The sequence below is a fragment of the Cheilinus undulatus genome, linkage group 11 (genome assembly GCF_018320785.1).
Source record: "Cheilinus undulatus linkage group 11, ASM1832078v1, whole genome shotgun sequence".
Classification (NCBI taxonomy): domain Eukaryota; kingdom Metazoa; phylum Chordata; class Actinopteri; order Labriformes; family Labridae; genus Cheilinus; species Cheilinus undulatus.
Window position 1 is genome coordinate 40958640 of NC_054875.1, and position 26114 is coordinate 40984753.

General features: G+C 40.1%; 1 protein-coding gene across 1 annotated transcript in view; it reads left to right on the forward strand.

The window, feature by feature from the left end:
* Positions 1–26114, forward strand: part of plxna2 (plexin A2) — a 360814-nt gene that overhangs the window by 297888 nt on the left and 36812 nt on the right. The window contains exons 22-25 of the mRNA XM_041799400.1: positions 1618–1886; positions 19912–19978; positions 20159–20305; positions 21957–22116. Coding sequence (XP_041655334.1) covers positions 1618–1886; positions 19912–19978; positions 20159–20305; positions 21957–22116 — 643 coding nt within the window. The remainder of the gene's footprint in view (positions 1–1617; positions 1887–19911; positions 19979–20158; positions 20306–21956; positions 22117–26114) is intronic.

Below are 26114 nucleotides of genomic sequence, written 5' to 3' on the forward strand. Positions count from 1 at the left end.
CAGTAGCTCAAACTTATGGAACACAAGTAAACGCTTGGCAAAATAACTTAGAAAGGAATGCTAACCTACAACACTTAGAAATGTATTCACCTCTTGGATGTTTTGTACTTTTATTGATTTTATAAATCAGTCATGATCCATATTATTTGTCTTTTTTGACCAAAAATCCAGAAAAACCTCTTTAATATCGTAATGACAGATTTCTACAAGGTAATATCAGTTCAATGAAAATATATAACGTTAAATGAGTAATTGCATATTGTCTGGTAAGACCAAAGTGGTGCTTTTTGGCCATCAGGCAAGACGCTTTGTTTTGTGGGCACCAAACGCATCACGACAAACACACCATCCTCCCTGTGAAGCACAGTGGTGGCAGCATCATGCTGTGGGGATGCTTCTCAGCAGTTGGCACTGGAAGGCTTGTAAAGATAGAGAGTAAACTTAATGCAGCAAAATCTTGGAGGATAATCTGCAAGAGAACTACAGCTCGGGTGAGGATTTATTTTCCAGCAAGACAATGGCCCAAAGCATACAGTTAAAGCATCACGGAAACGGTTTAACGACAAGATGAATGTTCTGGAGTGGCCAGGTCAAAGCCCAGACCTCAATCCAATAGAGAATTTGTGGCTGGACTTGAAAAGGGCTGTTCACACCTGATCCCAACAACAGCTTCTACTACCTTTGTTGGCTCAGAAGTGCCCCATAGATTAAAATCTTTTTATCAGTTCAAGTTAGAATAGAGCTAAATGCTTAGCTAACAAACTTTAAAGAGCCCAAACCATAATCTGCTTCCTTCAAAGACTTCTCCGGTGACCAAAACAGTCATTTTAACCTGTCAGAACTCACGAGTTGGTTGTCTTCCTCCACAGGGATCGTTCTGAATGAGTGTCAGTGTAACTGGTTTGTAAGAGAAATGGTGTGTTGCACTTTAACTGATTAATTAGAACATACAAGTCACATTAAAAGAACAGATGAACTAAATAATGAACAAAATGACAGGTTAGTCCATTAACTCACAGGCTCGGTTATTTCAGTTTATGGTACTGAAGTCTGGTGACTTGAAAGAGAGCACCGTAACAGCTGTTTCTGGAGAGATTCAAGGAGTAAATTTATACTAGAATTATAGTCTACGCCAAGTGCAGTCTCTTTTTTTTCCTTTTAGTGCAATAGTAATCCGTTATCTGCTTTTTTCCAGAAAGGAGTAACAGACTTAGATAAACAAACTTCTTAAAACAAAGTAGTGTAATGAAAAATAAAGAAGAAAGAAAGTAGGTTTTGTGGACCTTTTTTTGTCTTTGCCAGGTAATGTTTCTGACATTTGGCTTGAAAGTGAAATGACTGCTAACTCAGGGTGCGATGCTTTTTAACAGACCCTGGTCAATAATTGATTAAGATCTTCTCAGTTACTTACTGTGAGTGGGAACTTCTGTCTGCCTGCAGTGAAACACGAGCAAGGCTTTTTGGTGTACTCAGAAAAAAAAATCTTTATTTTGTGTGCGACAAGGTCAAGAGGAAAGCAGAGTTTCAGAACTCATTTAGTTTACTTATGAGCAGAAATGTCATTAAGATTACCGCTAGAGCTTTATTAGCAGCGCTAACTTGCTTTATTCTGTGCAGGTGTCAGGGAATGGTCAGCAGAACGTGGAGAAGGCCCTGAAGCTGTTTGGCCAGCTCATCAACAACAAAGTTTTTCTGCTCACCTTCATACGAACGCTGGAAATGCAGCGCTCCTTCTCCATGAGGGACCGTGGCAACGTGGCCTCACTTATCATGACTGCTCTGCAAGGGCGCCTGGAGTATGCCACCGATGTCCTCAAACACCTGCTGTCGGACCTCATCGACCGCAACCTGGAGAGCAAGAACCATCCTAAGCTGCTACTGCGCAGGTGAACAAGCACACAAATATAAGCATGAAGGATCATTTTAGCTAGTGCCCTCTTAATGAAACTTTATGATTTAGATTTACTGGAAATATCCCAGTTAAAGAGGTATTTTTAGCTAACATGTCCGACATAATTAGATGATGTCTTCGGTCCTGTTTGGATATGACATAAAAGAAGAAAGTAAACTGATGCACACCAGCCTTAAAGGAATAGTTCTGCATTTTTATAGTGTAGTTGTATAAGGTTCTCGTCAGCACAACATGCATTAGCCACAAGAGATGCAGGTCAGCTTGACCCCTTTAAGAGAAGACCTGACAAAGTGCCAGCATGGCAGCAAGGCTATACATTTCTGTTGAAGGGGCCACTTGCTCCATAATTGACCCAGTTTTAAGTGAAAATAACAAGCTAAAATGATGCAATGATGGGGGGTAATGTAGGCTGTACTGAAGAAATTGTCAGTGCTTTCCTTTCCACTTTTCAGTCCATTAGCATGCATGGTTATTACTGCTAATTCTACATATATGGTTACAATTATTACTGACACTCTAGCCGTATAGGATTTATGGCCAGGACAGCCATAGATTTATCTTATTCACTGTTGTTTTTCTTTTCTGTCTGTGCCTGTCTTTCTCTTTCCATCCTAAGGTTCAGAATGTAAGATACACCTCTAATACCTGTATTTTAGTCTAACATTTTGGCCCCTTCCTACATACTGGTACAGTCAATACACGATTATATAATACTGAGACATAACCAGGCAGAATAGGAGCACGCTCAAATAATCCAGCTTCTTAAGATGCACGACCAAGAAGACCTGTAAGGAAACTGAAGGGTCAGTACTCGAAAATATCCTTTCAAGTACTTTTAATTCTGGGTAAGGTGGTACAAAAGACACAATAAGCAAGCAGTCTTCTTCAGCATTGAAGAAGACAGCCGTAAAAGAACTTGAAAGGACATTATTGAGTGCTCACTCTTCAGTTTTCTTAAAATGCTGAGAAATATCATGACCACGAGCTACCACTGCTGCAGACTGCAAGCGGTCGCTTTGCTGCTCATTATGTGCTGGAATACATAAGATCAGATCACACCAGCTGGAGTTGGCGCCGCTTTTTAGCCGCTTTTCTCCTTAATGTTGCTTTTAAAGAAAACAGGCAGTATAAATAAGCCTTGTGGGGAGCTGGTTTGATCATAAAGGCTCCTTATTCAACAATAATGTGTAAAAGGTGGAGTGCAGAGTGAGAGTAAGCTTTGGTCTGTGAGCTAGTATTACAACAATCCCAGCAGGCTGAGAGTTCAGCTACCAAGCTTAAGCTAGCAGTCTCCATAGGGCAAAAACAAATGGTGCTAAAAGAGCAACACAGCTGCCTGGAAACTGCATGTTTAGGAAACCTCTAAAATTTACCATAAACCCGAAACAGCTTTGGCAGATGGTTGTGCATCTTGAGTCATGTTCTGCTTGAGGTTTCTGCCTTGTAAAGGAAGTTTTTCCTCATCACATTAACTCAGCTAGAAGTAGCTTTGTGCTGTGCTCTTGGTGGTTTTAATGTTGGGTCTTTAAAGATCCAGTCTAGGCCTGCTCTCTTGCACGGTGTTTTGTGATAACATTGGTTATAAATTGGTGTAACCCAAATAAAGATTGATGTGACTATTGAACTACTCCAGCACAACTTATGTCTTCCTTTGCCGCATTCTTTGCTTAAATTAAGCCAAAATGACATGGTGCAATGGCTCCATCTCCATAATTTCATAGCCTAACTTCCATGCTTGCTCTCCTGCTGGCCTCTCCTTAAAGGGGTCATGCAGACCAGCATCTCTTATGGCTTAAATACCAACTATTGATTAGTACCTCATACAACCCCATTTCAGAAATACCAAAGTATCCCTTTCAAGATATCACACAAATGATGTTTAATCATATTTATACTCTAAATCCCTTAATCCTCAGCATAATGATCTGCTCTACAGCCACTGCTATAAATATACTGTTTTCTACTATATGTATATGCAGTCAAATGTGATTCTATACCCTGGAGATAGAAATGCATGCCTAAACATAGGCCTTATTTAAAACATGTATGGTTGCTCAGTACTGTCGTAGGTTGCAGGAGCATATAGACAGATGGATGGGGATTGATTAAGAGCGCTATATTCTCCCTCTCTTCTTCTTCTTGTGGGCGGATGCGTTCAGATTTTCCCCCGCGTTCCCGCCTAGATGCTTCACAGAATGAGTCTTGTTGTGAGTGCTACAGTGGGTCTACAGTACGCTCCTGTAAACGGCGAGCACTCACATCAGGAGAAACCTCTGCATAATTTTCCCTCCCTCGCTCTCTGTCTTTCCCATCCTCGCTCTCTCAATGCCAATGTCAGTCTCACTTATCCTCCAGGCTCCAGCTCTCTATAAAACATTCAGAAGCGGTTCGACTTATCTATTTTTTCCCCCCTCACTGTGTCTCCAGTGTACATTGTTTTCCGGGGGAGTTGGGGTGATGTGCTAAAACTTTAAACACCTGCTAAGTCCTTTCCCAGGTGTCCTTAGCTGGCTCTGTGGCTTTGGAAGTAAAGGAACAGGTGAAAGGATGGCAAAACATTCCTCAGAGGTAAAGAATGTACGAGACACAGGCTTTTAAAGGCTGACGACTTTGTGTACCATTTTTATTATAAAGAAGTGAGCTATTCCCCTAGTGTCTATCAGAGGTTTAAAAGTACACACAGTCTTCCTTTAAGTGGAAGTACAGACAATTATGCACCAAAGGACCTGGTAGAAGTAAAGCTCAGTTTATTTCCCAAATTAAAGGAGAAAAAGGTTTAGTTTTATTATTTAAAAATGCTCTTGGGAAGAGAAGTACAAAAGAATTTCTAACAGCTGTCTGCAAAAATCCAACTGAACCTTCTGTTTTTTAAATACTACCAAACTGGCCTTGGTGTTATTTACTGCTCCCATGTTTTAATGGATCCTTTAGTCCTCCAAGAAGGTCCAGGTTCAAGTCCATCCTGTGGCTCTCACTCTCTTTCCTCTTTCTGACTCTATCCACTGATGTATCTTAATAAAGGCTCAAAAATACATCTTAAAGATATTATTCAACTAAAATTCTTCACACATAAAAAGGAATAATAAATGAAAAGAAAAAAAGTATTAAGTGGTAGAAGCATAAGGTTTAAGATAGTGCAAGAGGAACACTCAAAAAAGCAGTGGAAGTGTAAAACAGAGCAGTATGGGGCGACCTTTCAGCACTTTTAAATGCGTCTAGAATGTAATCACATTATACAAGTGTGCAAATTCATCCATTAAACCATGTCTTTACAAATTATTGATGTATAACATGGCAGCACGTTCATGAGATACCTCCTAGAGGTAGTCAATATTTGCCCTTGTGCCATGTTACAGTCATTGTGCATTATGTGCAGCAGCAATACTTCTTTTTATGTATTAATGCCCCATCCATTTTGACTTACATCATTACTGATGTTGTGAAAATGGCATCTTAAAATGTTTAATAAAAAATATTAATGATCCCTCTCCAATGCTTCAAAGCAAAAGTGTTATGAAACCATCATGAAAATAAGGAGTAGAATGATATTTCAGTTAGATATAAAGTTTTCACAATAAATTAGCTGCCAATGGCCAAAACTACATCATACAGAACTCAGCAAAATCATCATAATTCAACTCCTATAGTGTTAAGTTTATATAATTCTCACAGGTTCCTTGTTAAATTCACTTTCAAGTTGAAGTATTTATGATTTTGATTATTGCTACCGTGCAGTGCAGTCATTAAATTTAATAAAGATTGCTACTTCACATTGATCAAAGTCTTGTGTCTTATGGAACGGATACAGCAAAGACAGAGATGCAGAGCTAAAGTATGACCTGAGCTGAAGGTCACAACACCACCCTTTACCACAGACTGTTCCCTGCTACAAGCAGAACTTTACCAACTCAGTGGATATCTTCACTCATGGTGCAGAAGTTTTTAACATCAAAAACAACAATAATTCACCTAAACATGAGCAAAGGTGTCTCAACAGTGATCACTTTACAACATGCAACATGAAACACATAAAAAGTACATCTGGAAACCTGTGAAATACAGCCAAACAGTCTGCCCAAGGATATGATGGGAAAACTCAGATTTTAGGTTGTGCTTGGACATGACTGAATGGATCAACACTGTCAAAATTTTCAAAACTGAAGACCTTTTCACTAAGAATGAAATCAAAAATACATATTGGGAGTTAAATCAACTCTGACATATTAAACACTGAGATTTCAACACTCCAGTGTTTGCTGTTGCACAACTAAACAGGCTGCAAAGCCAGTGAGGGATCAGTAGAGGGATTAATAAATATATTTTATAAATTTACAGTGCTGTGTTTTCACCAAAATAATGCAGCATTTTTGTGCCACACTTCATCTGTTTGTATGCATGGACCATGGTTTTTCTCTGTCATCATCATTCAACAGCATCACTCTTTCTAAAATCATTAACTCTGCACTAAACAGATTCTAAATGTTGGTAGAAGTTTCTCCAGTAAAGGTTAACTTTTTAGTGTATACGTGTTGTAGAAACACCTGCATCCTCATAGGGTGACATCGTCATCATTTGATGTCAGCATTGTATGGAGGTGCACTTCAGTTACAGGTCTACATGTAATAATAGTGAAGAAAAAGACTAAAAAATGGGAGAAGAGTGGCAAAAAAAGGTTGAAGTAGTAAAATTAGGCAAAAATTGGCCAAACATTGGAAAAATTGGAAAACAAAGTGGCATAAAAGTGGCCAAATTTGGTTAAAAGAGGTAAAAAAAAACTGCAAAAAACACGCAAAACGGCTTAAAGTGGCAAAATAGAGTAAAAAATAGTTAAATGAGGCAAGATTGAGCAAAAGTCAGCCAAATAATGCCAAAAATGGGTAAATGTAGTAAGAAAAAGTTCCATAAAGTGGCAAAAATAGGTAAGAAGTAGCAGGAATGGATGGGAAAAAGTGGTGAAATGGGTTACAAAGTAGCATGAGTAAATAATTTCAACATTAGAACCCAGTAATAGCTTGGCATACTTTTCAGCTCAAAAATGAGTTAACAGTAAGCCAAGACAAATGCTGGCGCCAATGCTGCTAATCCAGCACACATGCATTGACATCATTAATAAATCACAATGGGGTGGGCCTATTCACAGGGTTTTTTCAGGGGCCTGGCCAAATCAGGGGCCAGGCCTGGCTTTGATAAGTCTCTAAAAGTTTGCTTTCAGACAATGGCAGAGTTACAAAACTTCACTGTATGGGAAAACAGCTTGTTTGGATTCTAATTTAGCTATTTGTAAAGCTGTAAGTGTTTATATTGTGCTCTCTGAAGCTTTGCAGTCCAATGCATGATGGGATATATTGCTTGGTCAGTGACCTTTTTAATCAGCTTTTCACACTACCATGAAATAATGTATTCCCTACGTAGTGCACAATGAAGTTTAAGGACATAGAAAGACACCTTTATGTGTTTGGATGAGTAAGAATTAAAACCAACCCTGGCATGAAGAGGACACTCTCTCTCTCTCTCTCTCTCTCTCTGAGTGTCTCTATTTGAATAAAACAAACACTAATAATCAGTGTAAACATCAGCCAGACAGAAAAGCACAGAAGCAAACAGATAAAGAGCTTGAAAAACAGAGTAAAGTGACAAAGCATCAAATGGACCTGGATTAGGCAGCTATTTCACAGGACAGCGGGGCCTCCACGTCATCTCCTCCAAGTTTTCATTATCCTCTCTCATTAGGAGCACGGTGGTGTGTAATCCTCAGGTCAGCCCGTCGCGGCCTGCGGGGCTAAATGTCTCACTTTTTAAAAAAATTTCTCTCCTCCTCTTGCAGAATTCAGGGGATTATCGATTTGACATGGGTCTTTGGATGTTTGTTGTCTTCCTCATTGCCTTATTAGGAGGAAAGCAGACAGTCGAACAAACAAGATGACTCACGCTCACACACGTCTGAGATGCTAGTCAAACTGAACACGTCTCTTAGCAGTAATTATGTTTGTGCCGGGCGCAGAGAGAGGCGGCTGGGCTGCTCTTGGTTGCAGTTTCTGCTTTTATTTGTCACATCTGCCAGCTCTTCTCCACTCTAAATAAATAAATAATCATCATATCACGTGTAATAGGATTGTCATATATAACAGGATTTTGCACTTGCTATTATGCTTGTGAATACCCCCCTCTGTTCTCTGAGATCAATTAATCAACAGCATGTAACAAACAGATCCTAGTGCGTCAAAATCAATCTGTTTGCTGGGTATAAAAAATTCAAAATCTGAAGCAATAAAAACTCTTATTTGAGTCTTGCTTGCTCTCAGCAGATGAGAAGAAGTTAGGGTCACTGTGGATGTTGTTCGAAATGAATAATTAATGAGCGTACAGTCCATATTGCTGAAGGAGTGAGCCAACATACACAGGAAGAACCTCCAGGTCCCCCCATCCCTCTTCCTGTCCTTCATTTATATTACAGTGGGTTAAAAGTGCATCCCAAGACATGTTCGAGTCGTAGCGTGGAGCCCCGCTTCTCTCGCCACTCAGCTGTCATCGAATGCTTCCTCCAAAGGGGAATATGTCCACAAGCTGGCATGCTCGACCTTTTAAGAGACAACCATAATCACACAGGCAGCACACACCAAGATGCAAAAATAGTTCCATCTGTCATTGCGTTTTAGCATGTTAGCCTCATGTTTTCTCAGTGGCTCGCTGGAGTGATCAAAATTTAATGTGTACAATGAATCCAAATAGTCACTTAATGAAGGATGAAGCTGGCGCCATGCTTTATGTTTGTTTAATGCCACAAGTAGAACCACAAAACTGACAAAGAAATAGTTCATCCATCAGAAAATGTTCAAACACATGTCAGAATACCCCTTTATTTTGGCACAATCAACTTAGAAACTTCCCACACCAGACAAATAGGAGTAAATAGTCTGTTATTTAGGGACTACTTTGAGCTGCTAATTTGTTGCTCTTGTGTGTATGTACAGCCATAAGACTGTCAATGTGGGGCTGAGTGTAATAAACCAGTTTGCCCATGTTTATCATACATTGGAAGAACATTTCACCCCCGTGGCTCATACTGTGCTTTAATAGTTTTGAGTCAACAACGGCTCAAAGAAAGAAGCTCTAATAGGCTTTGGCCACACTGGCGGTACTTGTAAGCAGGGTAAATTAACTGGTGTAGACTGTTTTATTGGGTCTTATGGGAAGAACATGCAGTAATGTGGTGGTTCCCAGCCTTTTCTCCTTGGAGTCCTCCTTGGGATTTATGAAAAACATATAGTATATGTATATGCTGGCAGAATTAACATCTAGTTGTTGAGATTTTTACCACTTATAAATGTTTTCTTGTTGGTGAAAGCTTTACATTTTTCCTTTTAACATCCCAACAGAATTTATCAATACTGTAGGCATCAAGGGGAGCATCCTCAAAATATCACTTTTGTTTTACTCTAAGTAAAAAAAAACAGACCATTAGCCCCAATGCTGACGAGCTGCTGTGAAGTCTTCTGCACTACAAATAAACTGTTTAATCAGACTCTTTTATACTTGAGTATTATATTCACATAACCAGAGCACAAAGCTGAGCAGAAGACTGTCCGTGATTTTCATCCAATGGAAGGATAAACCTTGTCTGACTGTGGGATCCAAAGTCAAAAGGTGTGTTTGTAGTCAGCATCTCATTTCACAATCAAAATATGAGCTAACATTGCAAAGCAGATGGATTAGCCAGATTCTACGTCTGTCCTTAGGCAAATACATCTTGCTAAATTGATCTAGGTCTGAAAATGAACTGGACTAATCAGTGTTATTTAAGGAGAATGAGGCAATAGCAACAGGCAGGTATTAGTAGTACTGGGAGCCAATAGTAATGGTTGCCTCCAGTGTAGCAATTAGCTTCTGTGTAGCTATAGTATAGCACAAGTTTTAGCCAAACTAGGTCGCATTTTCTTAAATAAAACAAGAGCACACTTTGCTTGTAGGTGCTTTGCACATCTTTTTTCAGTTCTGTACTGAGATATTTGACTGAAGATAAATTGTTCATGTAGATAGATAGATGAAGGAGCTTTAACAGAATCTACTGATAATGCACCATAAAGCTTGGATATGACCGACCTCTGCCAGTGAAGGTTCCAAAGTTGTTTTAATGAAATGCTTTCTTAATTGCAAAAAATACCCAAGTACCTTTTTTTCATCTAAACATTAAAACCCTTGTAAATGACCTTTCCCCCCTTTTTCACCTCTCATTTTTTCACCTCCAAAACCATAAACCTTAATTTCCTTTTGACGAAAATCTCTGACAGACAAAGTTCTCTCAGGAATGATGCACATTGTGGGTGAGAGTTGTCATATTGGGGCCCACTAGGGGGGTTCCTACTGTCATTGCAAATTTTGCACATTGTAAGTCTTTGCTGTGGTTTATAGTTCATCAGCCCTTGTGGCCCCAGACAGACATCTGCCTGGCCTGCCTATTGATAATGCACATTGGGGTAAGAGTTGTCATATAGGGCCCACTAGGGGGGTTCCTACTGTCATTGCAAACTTCCCATATTTTGAGTCTGCTGTGTTTTATAGTTCATCAGTCCTTGAGGCCCCAGGCATCTGCCTGGCCTGCCTATTGATAATGCACATAGGGCCCACTAGGGGGGTTCCTACTGTCAATGCAAACTACCCACATTTCGAGTCCGCTGTGTTTTATAGTTCATCAGTTCTTGTGGCACTAGGCGCTTGCCTGGCCAGCCTGTTGATAATGTACATTGGGGGCGAGTTGTCAGATAGGGCCCACTAGGGGGGGTTCCCACTGTCATTGCAAACTTTGCATGTTTTGAGTCTCTGCTCTGGTAAATAGTTCATGAGCTCATGTGGCTCTTGGCACTTGCTTGTCTATTGACAATCACTGCCTCTGCCTGTACCCTGGCTTGTCAACCATTATATGGGTTTACTTGTCCTTTAAAGATACAAGTTAATAAATTATCACTATTTGACACAGGAAACTTCTAACTACCCTAAAAATTCTACTTCCTTCCTTTTTAAAGCTTCACAGTATGTTTGAAAGCCATCAGTCAGTATAGGAACAGTATGTGCACATGTTTCAGAGGGAAAATAAGGGACCGCAGCAGTACTAAGGTAGATTGTGGTTGCCTAAGTAAGGAAGTTATACTTAATTATTGAGCCTTGTTCTCTGTGGTGAGCACAAGTAAGAAGATGAAGTACCCTGCCATCTCTGCCCACAGCGAGGAAAAAGACCAGAAAATGGGAAAGTTGAAAGAAAAATGAGAGGAAAGTGTGAGGAATGTGAAAGAGAAGCAGATGAGTGGGATTCAATTTTGATGTTGCACCTAAAAAAAATAATAATCATGTCATTCAGCAAAGTAAACGGAGGTTGTGAATGCTTTCCATGGAAAAATGTACAAGTTCTGCGAGCGGCATGTTAAAGAGGCTGCACGTACACTCATTGACTGTTAATGCTGCATCTCTCTATCAACATGCATTTCTCAGTATTCCTCGCACACACTCTGTATCTCTCACATGCACAGATTATCTCCTGATAGCTTTTTTATTCCTATATTTGAGTGTTTAATTGCTGATGTGCTATCTATACCTTATTGGGATGATAATATGGGATTATCAGTCCACATTCACTTCAGTTTAATATTGAGTTCTAACAGTAGATATGGCTTTATGAATAATAATTGTAGATCTCTGATAAAAAAAGCAGTATGGCTCTCTCATGTGGTCTGCAGGGTTAAAGGTAGATGGAATAAAATGGATGTTAAAACAACACCCTTCCACTCTACTCCTGTTGAGTGTCCATCTGAATCCCGATCTCAGCCATTTTCTGGCAGCAGCGTTGACTTCTGTAGCACAAATATGCCTACAGTAACCCATCAATATGCATTTCACAGGAATATTTAATGACATTTCCATTCATTTGAATTCCTAAAAGAAGCTGAATGAGCTGAAGTGGGGTATCGTAGAATAATAATGAATTGATGTGAAAACCTTCATGGCAGAAAAGGCTGAATTTGAAAACAATTGATTGTGTTTTATTGGAGGAATCTGTTAATCGTTTAAAAGATCCTGGTAGTTCAGAGCATGTAGCAGGAATCATGTCATATGTTGATGGTGTATTTTTGTATTTCCTCCTCTGTTGTGGCTTGAGCTTTTGCTGACTTGAACAACAAAAACAGAACAGACAAAATAGTAGTCACAAGTGAGAGCACGTTTATTTTTCCCTAGGTTTTTAAAAAGTGATAAATGTCAATTTTGCATTATATTTTATCCTGTTTTTTACTAAATGAAGGCAATGGACTGATGTGTTGAGTGGTGTACTTGCATACTGAATTTTAGCCTGGTGTTTTTGCGAGTAATATCAGCAACAGAGCAACAGTAGTACGTGTCTCCCCTTTGTGCAGCAGAGACATAATATCCCTATTCTACTGAGTTCTTGAAATCACGTCTGAAGGGTGCACTTATGCTCCTTCTGAGGCTCATTTCTCAAAGATTCTGCTCTTATTGGTATTTAAAGATTTGAGAAGCCTTCTGCTTTTCTTTGTCTTGATGGGGAAGGGTTTTAGCTCACTGCAGACACTCATATTCTGCTAAAAGCTTTTTGAAAGCAATATCTAAGCTTCGACAGTGTGTTTGATTCCCTCACTCAGTGGGAATGATGCGTCTCCTCATGCTGTTTGGATTGTATTTTCCTACATTAGTGAAATATGTCTGCTTTCTCTCTGTAATAAACGTCTTCAGTAGTCATCCAAGCCTTCCCAGTAGAGAGTTCATGTCATTTCACAGCGTTGCCCTCACTTTCTTCTCATCTTTTATACTGAAAGTCCTCATGATCCCAACCAGAACATTCAGATAAAGCTGTTTTTTGTCCACATTAAACTATTTTCTTTTCTCTCTATCTTCTTAAGTTTTCCAAAGATTACTCTCTCTTCCCCTATTTTCCTTTCTTTTCTTTATAATGTTCTTTTAATGGAATCACAGAACATTGCTTCTATCACCTTGAGACTTTTCAATCTTGTATTATTTTTCTCCTCAGCATTTTTGTAATGAGATTTCCGCCCATGCAGAGCAATGGAGTACAGAGTTATTAAGAGAGCGAGTATTGTGTTTGGCATTAGTCTCATTGAAAGACATTCCACTGCCTGCTAATAAAGCCCCCCCGCCTCCACCCGAGCTGCCATTAGTAGAGCGGAGATTGGGGGGCGGTGGGTGTAAGAAGCCCCTCTTAAACACCATGTGGGATAATGAAATCCTGATGTTCATTAATGAAACTCAATTAATAGAAAGTAGGAAGTGCAGGCAGCTGAGGAGAACGGCGGCGACGAGAAGAAAAGGAGAAGGAGGAGAACAAAGTACGTCTCTCCCCTGTACATTCAAAGGGAGATATATTAAAGGGGGAGTCAGCGCAGCCCCCTTGAAAAAAAGCTTTATTTGACTTCCTTCTTTGGGACTTGCTGAGCTTATTAAAAAGCTTAATAGGTTCCATTAACTTCTAACACGCTCAAGTTTAATACAAGCTGGGAGGAGAACATGGTAAGCAATGGTGGAGGAGGAGGGGGGCAAAGGAAGGTGAACGTGGATTCTCGTAGAGGAAGGAGGGCAATTACAGAGGGATTTGGGGTATTGTCCAAAAAATCCACAGTATATTTAGGTTTATTCAGCGTGAAAACGCAGCCTCAGGCTCTCGTTGTGGCTCCTTATTATGTTTCCCAATAAAGACTTTTTGTTTTGCAGTTTTGCAAGGTTGAGCTTCTGCATACAGTTCGTCTTACTTTTTCTGTTTGTACTCTGCATATGTCTGCTTACATTACAACAGACGCTGTGCATCATTTAATGAGGAAATAACCTCTTATTTCGGAAGTTAATGAAGTGCCTTAAGCCTGCATTCCTTTCAATGGCCACCAGAGGGACACTTCATAAGATGCTAATCTATTTGTATAAAATAAAATCAGGAATTTCAAACAAGTACCTAATCATTTTATTATCCCAATATCTTGCCCGTCAGAATGCATTTGTCTTTTTTAATGTACTGTAGTCCCTTTCATATATAAAGCTATGATAGGAATGGTTAAGTTTATGGCCTGGCTTCGACCAGTGTGGTGTTACAATAGGGAATGGCAGGCCTTACATAAAGAGTACATATCCTGGGATTTAAAGTAAAGCTCATGCAAGAGTAACCTTACAAAGCAGTTGGATTGGCCAGAGATCATGTCTGACAACAGGCAATTCACAAATGTAAGGTTTATAGAAAGTGAAGTTGAAGAAACTGAGAAAACATACATGAAAATGAATTGAATAATTGTGAAAGGAGTCAAACAACATGGTGAAAAGTGGAAAAAGTGTGCTAAAGTGGCAAAAAGTGGCACAAATAAGAGACATAATGGCCAGAAAGTGGCCAAAATTTACAATAAGGGGCAAAACAGGACAAACAAATAGCAATAATGGGTCAAAAGTGGCAAAAAAAAAAAAAAAAAAAAAAAAAAAACTTGAAAAGAGACTAAAAATGGGGGAAATAGGCAAAAAAAATTATTGGTGATGGCAAAAAGTGGCAAAAACTGTGGCAAATTGGTGTAAAAGTTACATCAACGGGCAAAAAGTGGCAAAAAAGAATTAAGCAATTGTCAAAAGAGAAAAGAATGAGTGAAAATTGGCAAAAATGTGGTTAAAAATGCCAGGAAGTGGCAAAAAAGAAATTGGAATAGGTGGCAAAGTAGAGTTTAGGTGGCAAAATGGGACAAAAAAGAGAATTGAATAACTGTGAAAAGAGACCAAAACCGGGGAATAGTTTTAGCAATAAGAGGTGATATAGGAAAAAACTAGCTGAAAATGATAAAATGGGCTTATTGGCAAAAATGGGGTAAAAGTTGAAACAATGGGCAACAAGTGGCAAAAAAAATTAAACAATTGTCAAAAGAGACAAAAACGGGTAAAAACTGGAAAAAATGTGAAAAAAGTTGCCAGAAAGTGGCAGAAATTGGGGAAAAAGTGGCAAAATAGGGTTTTGGTAGCAGAAGGGGGCAAAACAGTGGCCAAATGGGCAAAAAGTGGCAAAAAAGGATGAAATAATAGTGAAAAGAGAAAAAAAAATGGGTGAAAATTTTTAGAAATAAGAGGTGATATAGGCAAATAGTAGTTGAAAATGATAAATGGGCTAATTGGCAAAAATGGGCGAAAGGTGGTTCAAATTGGCAATAAGGTAGAAGTTGCAAAAAGGGGCAAAATAGGCAAAAGTAATTAAACAATTGTGCAAAGAGATAATGGGTGAAATGTGGCAAAAATGTCTGATATTGGCCAGAGATCATGTCTGTTAAGAGGAAAATCTTCTTCAATCTTCTGCCGACCTGCTTCGGCATGAGTTTGTGATTGTTATGGGGGCTGAGTTTTACTCTAAGCAGATAGCTATTGACATGGATGCAACTGTAGAAAAGCAGTAGTTTAATCAGACCATGACCAGATCAAAACACTGACTCTACATACTTAAATGTACCAGTTTAAGACAGAATGAGTTTTACTTATTACATTCCATTCAGAGTTCAGTTAATGGTGTAGAGGCTTTTGGATGTAGCCATCTATAATCCACGAGTTGCTTCAGAGGTGTTTCCTCAGCCAGGTTAGAGACTTTGTGATAACGTTGCACCCTGTTGTTCAAACTAAGTCACTTCTAGACAAAAACGTCTTCCTTGTGACGGCTTTAACGCCATACCATCTAAAGAAATAGAAAGCCAAGCTCGACGCATGTACAAGAGCATTTGTCCAGATTTTCAGAAATGTTAGCACTCTCTTTCTGTCATTGACATTAGAAAAATGATCTCCATCTTTCCTCCCCCACACTTTGAATAAACTGTCATCCACTTCTGCTTTTTGTCAGCAAGCTGCCAAAAGTCTGGCCATCGCAGAGCCTCCTTCCCAGAGGGGTTCCCTGCAGCATCACAACTCTGCCACATAACTTCCAAAACAAAACATAACCTCTGCTCCTCTGTCTAACAACCACAGAAAAGTTTTGTATTTGCATATAGGAAAAGGAGAAATGTCCCTCAATCTCAGCTTAATGAGGCAGATAGAATGACTGACATTTTGTCTGTTCTCAGTGACTAAAATGTTGGCTGTCTTAACCTCCTCTGGCTCAGACAATCCTTCTGGGACTCTTTCTTCCGTCCCAGACTCTTGCTTATAGCTCTCAAACACGACTTTATGCAATTATCTCCATTATAGTCATAATCTCCCTTTAGGTCCATTCAGAGCCTGAATAGGTATAATCATCTCTGGCATTATTTAGCTGTAAGGAGACAGAAGCCTTCTCGCTTGTCTTTAATACCTGCCTGCTTCGATTCCCTGTTAATCCTCGGTGCAGCAAAGTGAGGCCTCTCCATCATATACACCAGAGTAATCACAGTCATTTCCTGCTACATTAACAGGGTCATTTGTTCAATGCATTGCCATTCATATTTTCAACAAGTGCATACCAGCTGACATGGAGCGATCAGTTTCCACCATGTGACAATCACAGGCTTAACACAATTGTGTCATCTTGAATTGTGATTACGGCGTCTAACAGCTAAGGTAGAGAAAGCTGACAGCGATGATGGTGTGGACCAAAAATTCATCCCGACAAAAACCAACCTCTTCTGCAGAGCAATGCTCAATCTGCCCGGTAGCTGGTCTGCAATGTCCTTCATTAGAATACTATTGTGTTTAAAGAGGAGAGAGATACTTAATTCAGAAAGAAACCGCACTAGGCTATGATTTTCATGTGTGATCACATGTGGATAACACCTCTTGAAAATTACAGAGTACATGTAAGAAGTTGGACTTTAAGTGTGACTTACACTTCACACTATAAAAAGATTAAAAGCTACACGTGCAGCTTACATGTTTAACATGTGTTCTGCATGATTCACAATCTTTTTGCACAAATGAAAGTCATATTTTATCTTTCAGTGATGCACCTTGAGAGTTAATCATATTTTCTCATACTACCAAAATAAATCCATGAATTTCAGCTAAGAAACATGTTAGAAACATAACTTCTGCTGTATGAAAGTGGACATAGCCTCAGTGATGTCACCCACTGGTATTAAAAAGAGGCAGAGCCACAGTGCTACCTCAATCTAATGTTCAGTCAGTCTAATAACACAGAAAAGACGTGTAGTTTACGCAGGCCTCAAACCTCCCAGCACACAGCTACTATGCTGCTTGTAATTCACTCAGGCCCACCAAAAATGATGCAAATGTAGAGAAAAATCTTATCCATAATAGAATGAAAACAAGAGTTTGAAAAAAACCCTCTCTGCAATGTGAACCAATAGAAAAGTTGGCTTTATAGTCCCCCAGACTAAACACATGTTCATTCCTTTTGTAAAAACTGAGTTATGTTTGACTGATGCATAATAGGGGTTCTGAGCTTTCGCTCTTTTAGTCTGTGTCTGATTTAATTTTTCTCATTTATATTACTGAAAATACATCTGGTGCAACTTTGGCTAAGTAAATAGAGTTGGCGTTGATCCTTATCTCCTTTACAGATATGTTGATGTGTCCTCAGACAACACACTTAACCCCACTGTTGTGTCAGGGACATTTAAATGTGTATGGATGCCAATGAATACGATTAGTTTATACTGATGGACAAGGCCACCCATTAAGGGGGAGTAAAGGGGAGAGCTTTTTGGGGTCCAGACAAACTGGGGGCCCATGGAGGAGAGGAAAATCATGGTCTATTGTCAAATTAAGGTGTGATAACCACATTTTTTTATAACCTGTAAAATAACGAATCTTAACGAAGAAACTAAAATGGCTTTTATTTATTTATGCTGTAGTAAAATATAGCCCTTTTTCAAAATCTAAACCTTTTTCTTCAAACAGAATTACTTTCATTGTTGCTAGAAAATAAGGTAGAAGAAACCAAGAAAACATGGATGGAAAAGTGTTGAATAATTGTGAAAGAGACCAAAAATTGGTAAAAATGTGGCACAAATAAGGGGCAACTCAACAACAACAAAGTGACACAAAGGTGATATGGGCAAAAAGTAAATTGGTTAGAATAGGGTAAAAGTTTCAAGAATTGGCAGAACATGTCAGAAAAAAAAATTTAACAATTGGGAAAAGAGACCAAAAAGGGTGAAAAGTAGCAAAGTAAGAAGCAATGATTACCAGAAAGTGGCAAAAAAGTCAAAAAGTGGAAAAAATGGAAAAATGTGGCAAAAAAAAAATGGCAAATAGGGTTTAAGTGGCAGAAATGGCCAAAATCATGTCAACAAAAGAATTTAACAATTGTTTTAAAAAAAGAAAAAATGGCTGAAAGGGGTAAGAGGTGGTATGGGCAAAAAAACTGTCAAAAAATTGATAAATGGGCTAAGTGGCAAAATGGGCAAAAAGTAGCAAACAAACGGTTTTGCAAAGAGACAAAAATTGGTGAAATATGGCAAAAATGGTTACAAAATGGGCTAAAAGGGGCAAAAATGGCCATAATTGGCACAAGTGACTTAAACTGACAACTGAAATGGCAAAAGTGGGCAAAAAGTGGCACAAAATGGACAAACAGATGCAAAATACAGTTAAAATAGCAGAAAAACTGTTAAAAGTGGCAAAACAGAACAAAAATGTCAAAAAACAGTGCAAAAACTGGGAAAATGGGTTACAAGTGGCAACAGAAGCGGCCACTTCTTTAGACGACTATAGCCTCTATCCATGAGGAGCAACCCACCCAGTAGGTTTTTGGTGATTCCTAAACAGGGTTAAACTTTGTGAAATGTTATTTGATTAAAAAACACCAGGTCCAGTGGATCCCAAAGTGGGGGGTCCCGAGACACAAACAGGGGTTGAGGGATGCTTCCATTAAACAAAGAGGAATTTGAAATGATTTAAAGCAGTCTACTTATCTGTTATTGTAAAAGTATTTTAGTAAACTAAGTTAAATTTGAAATCAAACCATGGTTTATATTTAAAATTTCTGCTTAAATGTAAGTTATGTGTATGCAAACCACTTAAAATGTTCATTTAAGTAACCACCTCCATCAAAACTCCATCAAAAACAACATACTAGTAGATAAAACATTTTGAAAAGTAAAATCTTTGTGTTTGATTTACAATAAAATATAAAAGCATGAAAGGCTTTACTCTCTCTGCATGCAGGTTTAGGCAGTAGTGAAACAGACGAGGCCACAGAGCAGAACAGGAGCTATCTTTATAAGATGAGGCTGTGGCGTGTTGTTTCCATTCACCTCAGGTGCTCGTCCACACGGGCAGCACAAACGAACACTCTCATCTAAGCTTCATGCTTGTTAACTGCTCCCACCTGGCTGTTTGCTACCTCTTTTTATTTTTTTAATCCCATTCCTCTAGTCTTCCATGATGGAGCTAATGAGGCAGAAGGCCAATGTTTGTCTGCCGACCAGAGAAAGATGTGAGGGGGAATCATAAAGGAGGTGTACACCGTCCCTCTCCTGAGCTCCCTGGTAGAAACAGTTGAGAGGTCATCGCACACTTGTGTGTTTTCATGCCCAATCAAGCCCAGCAGCAGGCTTCACCTCCATGTGTGATTGACTGGGGAGGCAGAGGAGGTGCAGGAGGGGAGGAAGGGGGGAAAATGAGAGGAGAGGAGATGGTTTTGGCTGTGATCAGGCGTTACCTGGCTGTGACAGCACTCGTCTCTCTCAACAGCTGAGGCTTGTCACAGCTGCTGATGTCCCACTGTGTGCAACCACACATGAGCGCTCACACGTATTCGCTCTCTCACATTTCATACATACACACTTTTTTTGCTCATGCACGTAAACCGTGCACATACACACATATGCCCCGTGTCTGCTCTGCTCTGTTCTGCTCACTCACTGTGACCGCAGCGTTTCAGGCACTACATGAGCAGGATGCAGCGGCCCAGGATGCCAAGATAACCTCCCTGAAGTCTCGCACATAACCTCATGAATTATTGAACTGTTGTATTATCTGAAAGTTAGGAGTATCAAGTGAACAAATGGAGTTAAAATTTGTTTTTCCTGTAATTTCAGGACTGAATCTGTGGCTGAGAAGATGCTTACAAACTGGTTCGCCTTCCTGCTTCACAAATTCCTCAAGGTTAGTACACCAAGCAACACATCAGCGAGTGTTTACAGGAAAATCTATCTAGATTTTTTTAATTAATTCTCTGCATTAAAGGCATGGTTACATAATATACAGAAGTAGGACTTTTAGGGTTTTTTCAGTCTTGTCATGTTGGTGTTAACGCTGCAGACTTCTCCACGTATCTGTTCACAGGAGTGTGCTGGGGAGCCTCTGTTCATGCTGTACTGCGCCATCAAGCAGCAGATGGAAAAGGGCCCCATCGACGCCATCACTGGAGAGGCCCGCTACTCCCTGAGTGAAGACAAGCTCATCCGCCAGCAGATCGAGTACAAAACTCTGGTACGACACACTCCACCAGACACACAGGAATACTGAACGCAGCCTCACAGGCTCGAGCTGAACCAGGACACACATGCTGCACAAACACGAGGATCTTGACTCAACAAATGCAAGATTTTGGCCAAAATGCTGCTAGGCTGAGAGGCACACACTGATGCCTTGATTTCTATGGTTTTGCCTGTGCGGAGAAGCATGGAAACGAAAGATAAACAACACCACAAGTGTGTGTCAGACAAGAACACTCTCGTCATACATTTAACCATTTCATTGCAAAATAGATGTACAGTTTTACTTGACGGAGAAGGCTCTGCTCAAAAGATGCCCCCTGGATTAGTTAAGCAGCATGCTTTGCCTTCCCAGGGAATGATAGCAGGAATCCCCCATATGGATGGATACATTTATGACAATGCATATTGAATACAATGAAATTAGTCAGAAAAAAATGAATCCATAGTAACATGAATATGAGGGTGCAGTAAGCTTTATACTATAAAGGAGGAGGCTGGGGTGGAGGAGGTTAAGATTTTCCAGCAGCAGCAGTGGTGTAGTGCATCAGCATTAATGCAAAAAGGGATTAGTGAGAACAACATCATATCTAAATACACTGCTGTGTTGAGAGAAAGAGCTGTGGTTGGCTGTGGGAGCTCGGAGGCAATGATTCTGATCAGCTGGCTGTCAGCCAGCTTGTATGACTGATGTGTCCTGCGTGAGCTAACACTGAGCTTCATTTCCTTAAAAGTAATCTTACTCTTCCTCAGTATCATTAATGTAATATCATAAACTTTAGTCAGTTGGTAAATTAAACCCTTGCCTAAGCTGGTCAGGTAAAAAGTCTTTACATCCCTGAAATGCTTCTAGTTGTTATTAAAGCAATGTTGTCCAATTCTCTGCTTATAGCTATATTCAAACTAATCTTTTCACCTACAAGCTTTCAGTGCAGTTAGACCACAGAAGCTACTCCTGTACTCAAATGACACTGTCTGGTCCAGTCATACTGAGTCTGTAAATAAGCTCTGCAAGACAGATCTGCCTGATGATGGACATGGAATCTGGCTGGTCCATTGGCTTTGCAAGGTTATCATTAAAATACCACAGTTTGAATTTCAGCAAGTTCCACAACCAGAAAGTACTACTCTCATGAGTTTTAAATGAGATCAGAACAAAAAGAAATCAAAAACCCTTTCTAGGATGGCATAGCTGTCTTCTCCATGTTATTTTTCTCCTTCCTGCTTCGGCATAAAATTAGCTAATGAACCCACTGTCTCCAGTGTTGGTCCAACAACAGAGTCCGTGGCTGCAGAGATCAGAAAACACCAACACACATGCATGCACGGCCAGTAAAACCCGCACAGCCAGCATGCGACATGACAATGCTCTGATTGCTCCGACTGGGAGTTTGGCTCATTACGTGCTAATACCCCGGCAGAGCTGGAAATTGGTGTCCCGCCGAAGGTGTGAAATTAGATTTTGGGTTGCCAGAGAGAGCGGAAATGGTTTTTCTCAAAGCTCCCGCCATGCTCCGAGGAGACTCTAATGAGGGTGAAGCTTCGAGCTGGCCCCGAGTCTAGGCGGTAACAGGACCCCTCTAGCCTTGTTTCTCTGCTGCCTTATTTCCTCCTGTGATTATTCTCTTCATCTCTCCTCAATCCAGATCTTAAACTGCGTGAACCCCGACAACGAGAACAGCCCGGAGATCCCGGTGAAGGTGCTGAACTGTGACACCATCACCCAAGTGAAGGAGAAGATCCTGGACGCTGTTTACAAGAACATGCCCTACTCTCAGCGACCACGAGCTGTCGACATGGACCTCGGTACGCCACGAACACTCCTACCTACACGCAGACACTCATGCAGACAGCCACAGATGAAATAAGCAGGTGTAAAGTCCTTCACACTCCCTGATTAATGTATCAGTGAGAGAAAAGCTAGCCATGTGTACAGATTATCAGTGCATTAGTGTGATAAAAGCTGTGTTCCAGCAGCACAGCCAGCCTCACGGTGTTGCTGCCAGGCCTTCTATCAAACTGACTGACAGTGTGTGCTGCATCCCTCCGTCTGGCTGCCTCAGCTGCCCGCCGGTGCCAATAAGATGCAGTAGATTGAGATAGAGGAGCGTGCATGTCTTTGTGCATGTGTGTCTGTGACGTGGCTGTCTGGCTGACCCAGGTAAAAGCTGACAGACGGGCGCGCCAGCGTCAGGCCGGGCTCCACTCCCACGCAGTCTGCCGCTTTTCCTGTGCGTACCTTGCCTTTCATTTCCCCTATTCCTCCATTTTCCCCAATTTTGTATGGGCGGGGAGAACAAAAGCCTCTCAACTCTGTCAGATGCAAATCAGCTTGCGATTTGGCTGTCTGTCCATCCACTGTCCTGTTTTTGTTCCTTCCTCTTCACTTTTTTTGCCATGATTAACCACTGAATAGCCGATAGAAAATTAAACCTGAGTAATTTGGACTTCCAATTTATCATTGAATCTCTTTTTCCAGCAGGAATGTTAAACATTAGCTTTTTCTAGCTTTAAAATGTGAGGATTTGCAGCTTTTCTTTGTCATTCATGACAGTAACGAGCAGTCTCTGGATTTCAGTCTGTCAACTGGACAAAGAAGGCAATTTTAGGAAATCGTAATGAGCTTTTTGGCCATTTTTGACATTTACTGGCTGTAAGATTCAACTTTTCAGTGAGAAATAATCAGTAGATTAATCAAAGATAATGATAATGGTTAGTTGCATCCCCATAGCTCATTCTTTATCTGATGCCTTGGAAGTAATTGAGTCTGAACATGTCTGCTTGTGTGTTTTGGTGTGTTTTTTTCTAATGTTAGATGGTTGCCAGGCAGCAGTATCATGTGGTCACCTGGCAGAGGCACACAGTAATAAAACCCAGTCAACAGAGGAGAAAATCAATGATCACTCCCAGCATGAGAGCCTCAATGGCTGTCCACTTCCCCGTCAACACCCTTATTATCATTTCATTACCCCACAATGAGCCGTCAGCCTCTCTTCTCTCAAACCCCTCCACCTGTTCCCCCCTCTCCCTATTTTCTTTCTCTTAAAAGGAGGTGATTTTCTCATCCCTCCTTGTCTGCTCCACTCTCCTCGTCTTTCTGACCCTGACGGGCCGACTGCTGCGTATGCTAATGGCACGCCATTTCCACGACACAAGTACCAATTAAAGCGTGGAGCCTGCCTGCATATACATCTTGAAAATGTTCGTGTGTAATGTTTAATTAAGATCGGTGTCAATCCAAGTCTGTGAGAGGAGCGCACGCACGACAAGAGCTGTACGAGAGCACCAGTTGCTGATATCTGATTTGGGTAATGTGTGGAGAGAGCTCTCTCTGGGAGTCATATAGGTGCATGTTTCACTGAGTGAAAGGCAAATGAGGTTTGAAAAGAGGTGCTTTAGTGGCATAAGGAAGTTCTGGTAATATTAGCACAGCTTACAACTATTTTGCAAGGTAACGCACTTAAAGTTCACTCCAAAGTAATCTAATCACCTGTTTTTTATTTATCTGGTTAAGCAGCAAATTCACTTAACAAACAAAAGCTGACCAGCAAAGACAATCCAGGTTTGTCTACTACATCTGCTCAGAAAAACACTACAAAGACAGGAATTTCAAAGGAAGCATGCAACAACTTCTGTGAGCTTCTGTTAAAACACAGCAATGAAAGAAAACTCAACAATTTAAAACCATGAATTTGACCATGAAACATTGAATTTTTTGCATTTTCAGATTCAAAATAATAAAAACTGGCCATTATTTAAAGGTTTTCAAATTGTTTTTCTTGCATATATCTGAGACATAAACCTGCTCTACTCATTTCATGTATATAAAGATGGACAATATGCCTAGGTTAACTTGCATTGTACAAAAATGAAGCCAAAATAGCTTTGTGGCAGGTGCTGAAATATTAAACATTTGAAGCAAGAATCTGTTCAGTGGGGACTGGCTACTTGTCCCCTGCTTTGCTGATCTGTTACAGCACCTCAGAAGCTTCATTCATTTATTAACTGGGCTGTCAATCATGGCTTTTTAGAGCACTAAACACACCTGCACAGCTGTAGCATGTCCAATGAAATGCATGAAGTGCCACCCCTAGTACACACTTGCAGCACATCGAGCCCAGAATTGATCTTTAAAAAAAAACAACAAGAGAGAAAAATGTCTTGCTGCTCTGATATTTATTTATATTCTATACTAAGTTTTTGTGGTTTGATCAGTGTCTGATCTGGTAACATGGACGATGTAAGGTTTATGACCTATTCTGCAGCCAATCAGCAGGGAGAGATTTGGTTTGGCTTTGACACGTGTGGCACTGTCCGTTCTTTATGTTGTCTGTGGTTCTACACAACACAGTCCAAGCTGAGTCTTAGGTACAAAACTGATTTTGTGACCAAGTCTGGATTTTGAGACCTCGTCATCATCAAATTTTAGGCATGTTGAGTGCTAAGGATTCATCATAGGACCACAACCCATAGATGGAGAGGAGAAGAGGTTGGCCAGATTCAAGCTTAACACATGTGTGTTACTCAGCAAGGTCAAGCTCAACAGCATCTCTTTTGTCTTGGTCTTTTCTCCTGTGGTATCACTCCTGGAGACCGCCAGTGGTTTTTAGACCCTCGGGACATCCACAGCACAACCAGGGGCTCATGGCAACCCTACTACCCACCCGGACAATACCCTAGGAAAGGGGCTCCCAAACTTTTCAGTCCCAAAATAACAGGGTCATAGACTGAGAAACCCCACCAGAAAGCATACAATGCTGTAAAAAACATCATATACAAACTTACACTTAATAACTAAAGTTTTATTTTAAATTGTACTGATTTAAGATTTTTTTTTTACAAAAATGAATCACTTATGCCACTTTAAAGCATTTTCAATTTGTCTTTAGTTTTGGGAAGCATCCCTTGACCTCCATTCAGAGTCTTACAACCCCCGATTGCCATGATTACTCGTCACAATTTTTGGCCTAAAAAGCCTTAAAGTTCTGCACAGTACTGTAACTATGAATGAAGTTAAAGCAAGCCACTGCAAAAGGCAAATTAAGCTCCTGTGAAAACATTTTGATTTGTCCAAAAAGTATTCAACGAGAATAAGCGCCAGCACCAAATCAGATTGACTGCATTGTTTTTCTTAATAGTGCACTAGCAGGTCAGAAGCAAAGAAGTGCAACACAATTTACCTTTTTACCCAATGGCCTGCTTTTATTTTATTTTCTATTGCTTGCCCTGGCATGGTCAAGGAGAAACAAACGAGTGAGCTCAAAATAGGTTGTGGGAGCAGATTTTCACATTTTTCAATCAGCAGAACGTGTTTGGTTGTTTTACACTAGAGATTATTTGCTGCTTACCAAGATTTAAAAACTTAGATTAAGAAGTGTTAGATAATTTATCTTACTTAAAAGTTAATCTCTTATTTTTAGTTTGTAACTTGTAACAACGTACTTATTTCTAGATTTACCAATCTTATTTCAAGATATCTTATTAAGTCAAATTATCCTGATGCATGGACAGATAATTTCACTCGTTTTGAGTACCTTTCTTCTTAGATTTAGTGTTTTTATCTTATATTAAGCCTGCCTTTTTTTGCAGCGTACAAGGTGGAGATTGCAGTGCAGGAATCATATCCATATCCGTGAGTGACATATTGTGGTCTGACTTCTGTTAACGGAGGCATGACTGTTTGGCTCACTGCTGTCAAAGCCTTGTCAATACAAAGGACTGCACTTCATCTGCATCTCCACCTTCAAAATAAAAGCTCTACATGTCACATAGTTTACACAAGAGGCAGATTGAAAGAAAGCAGT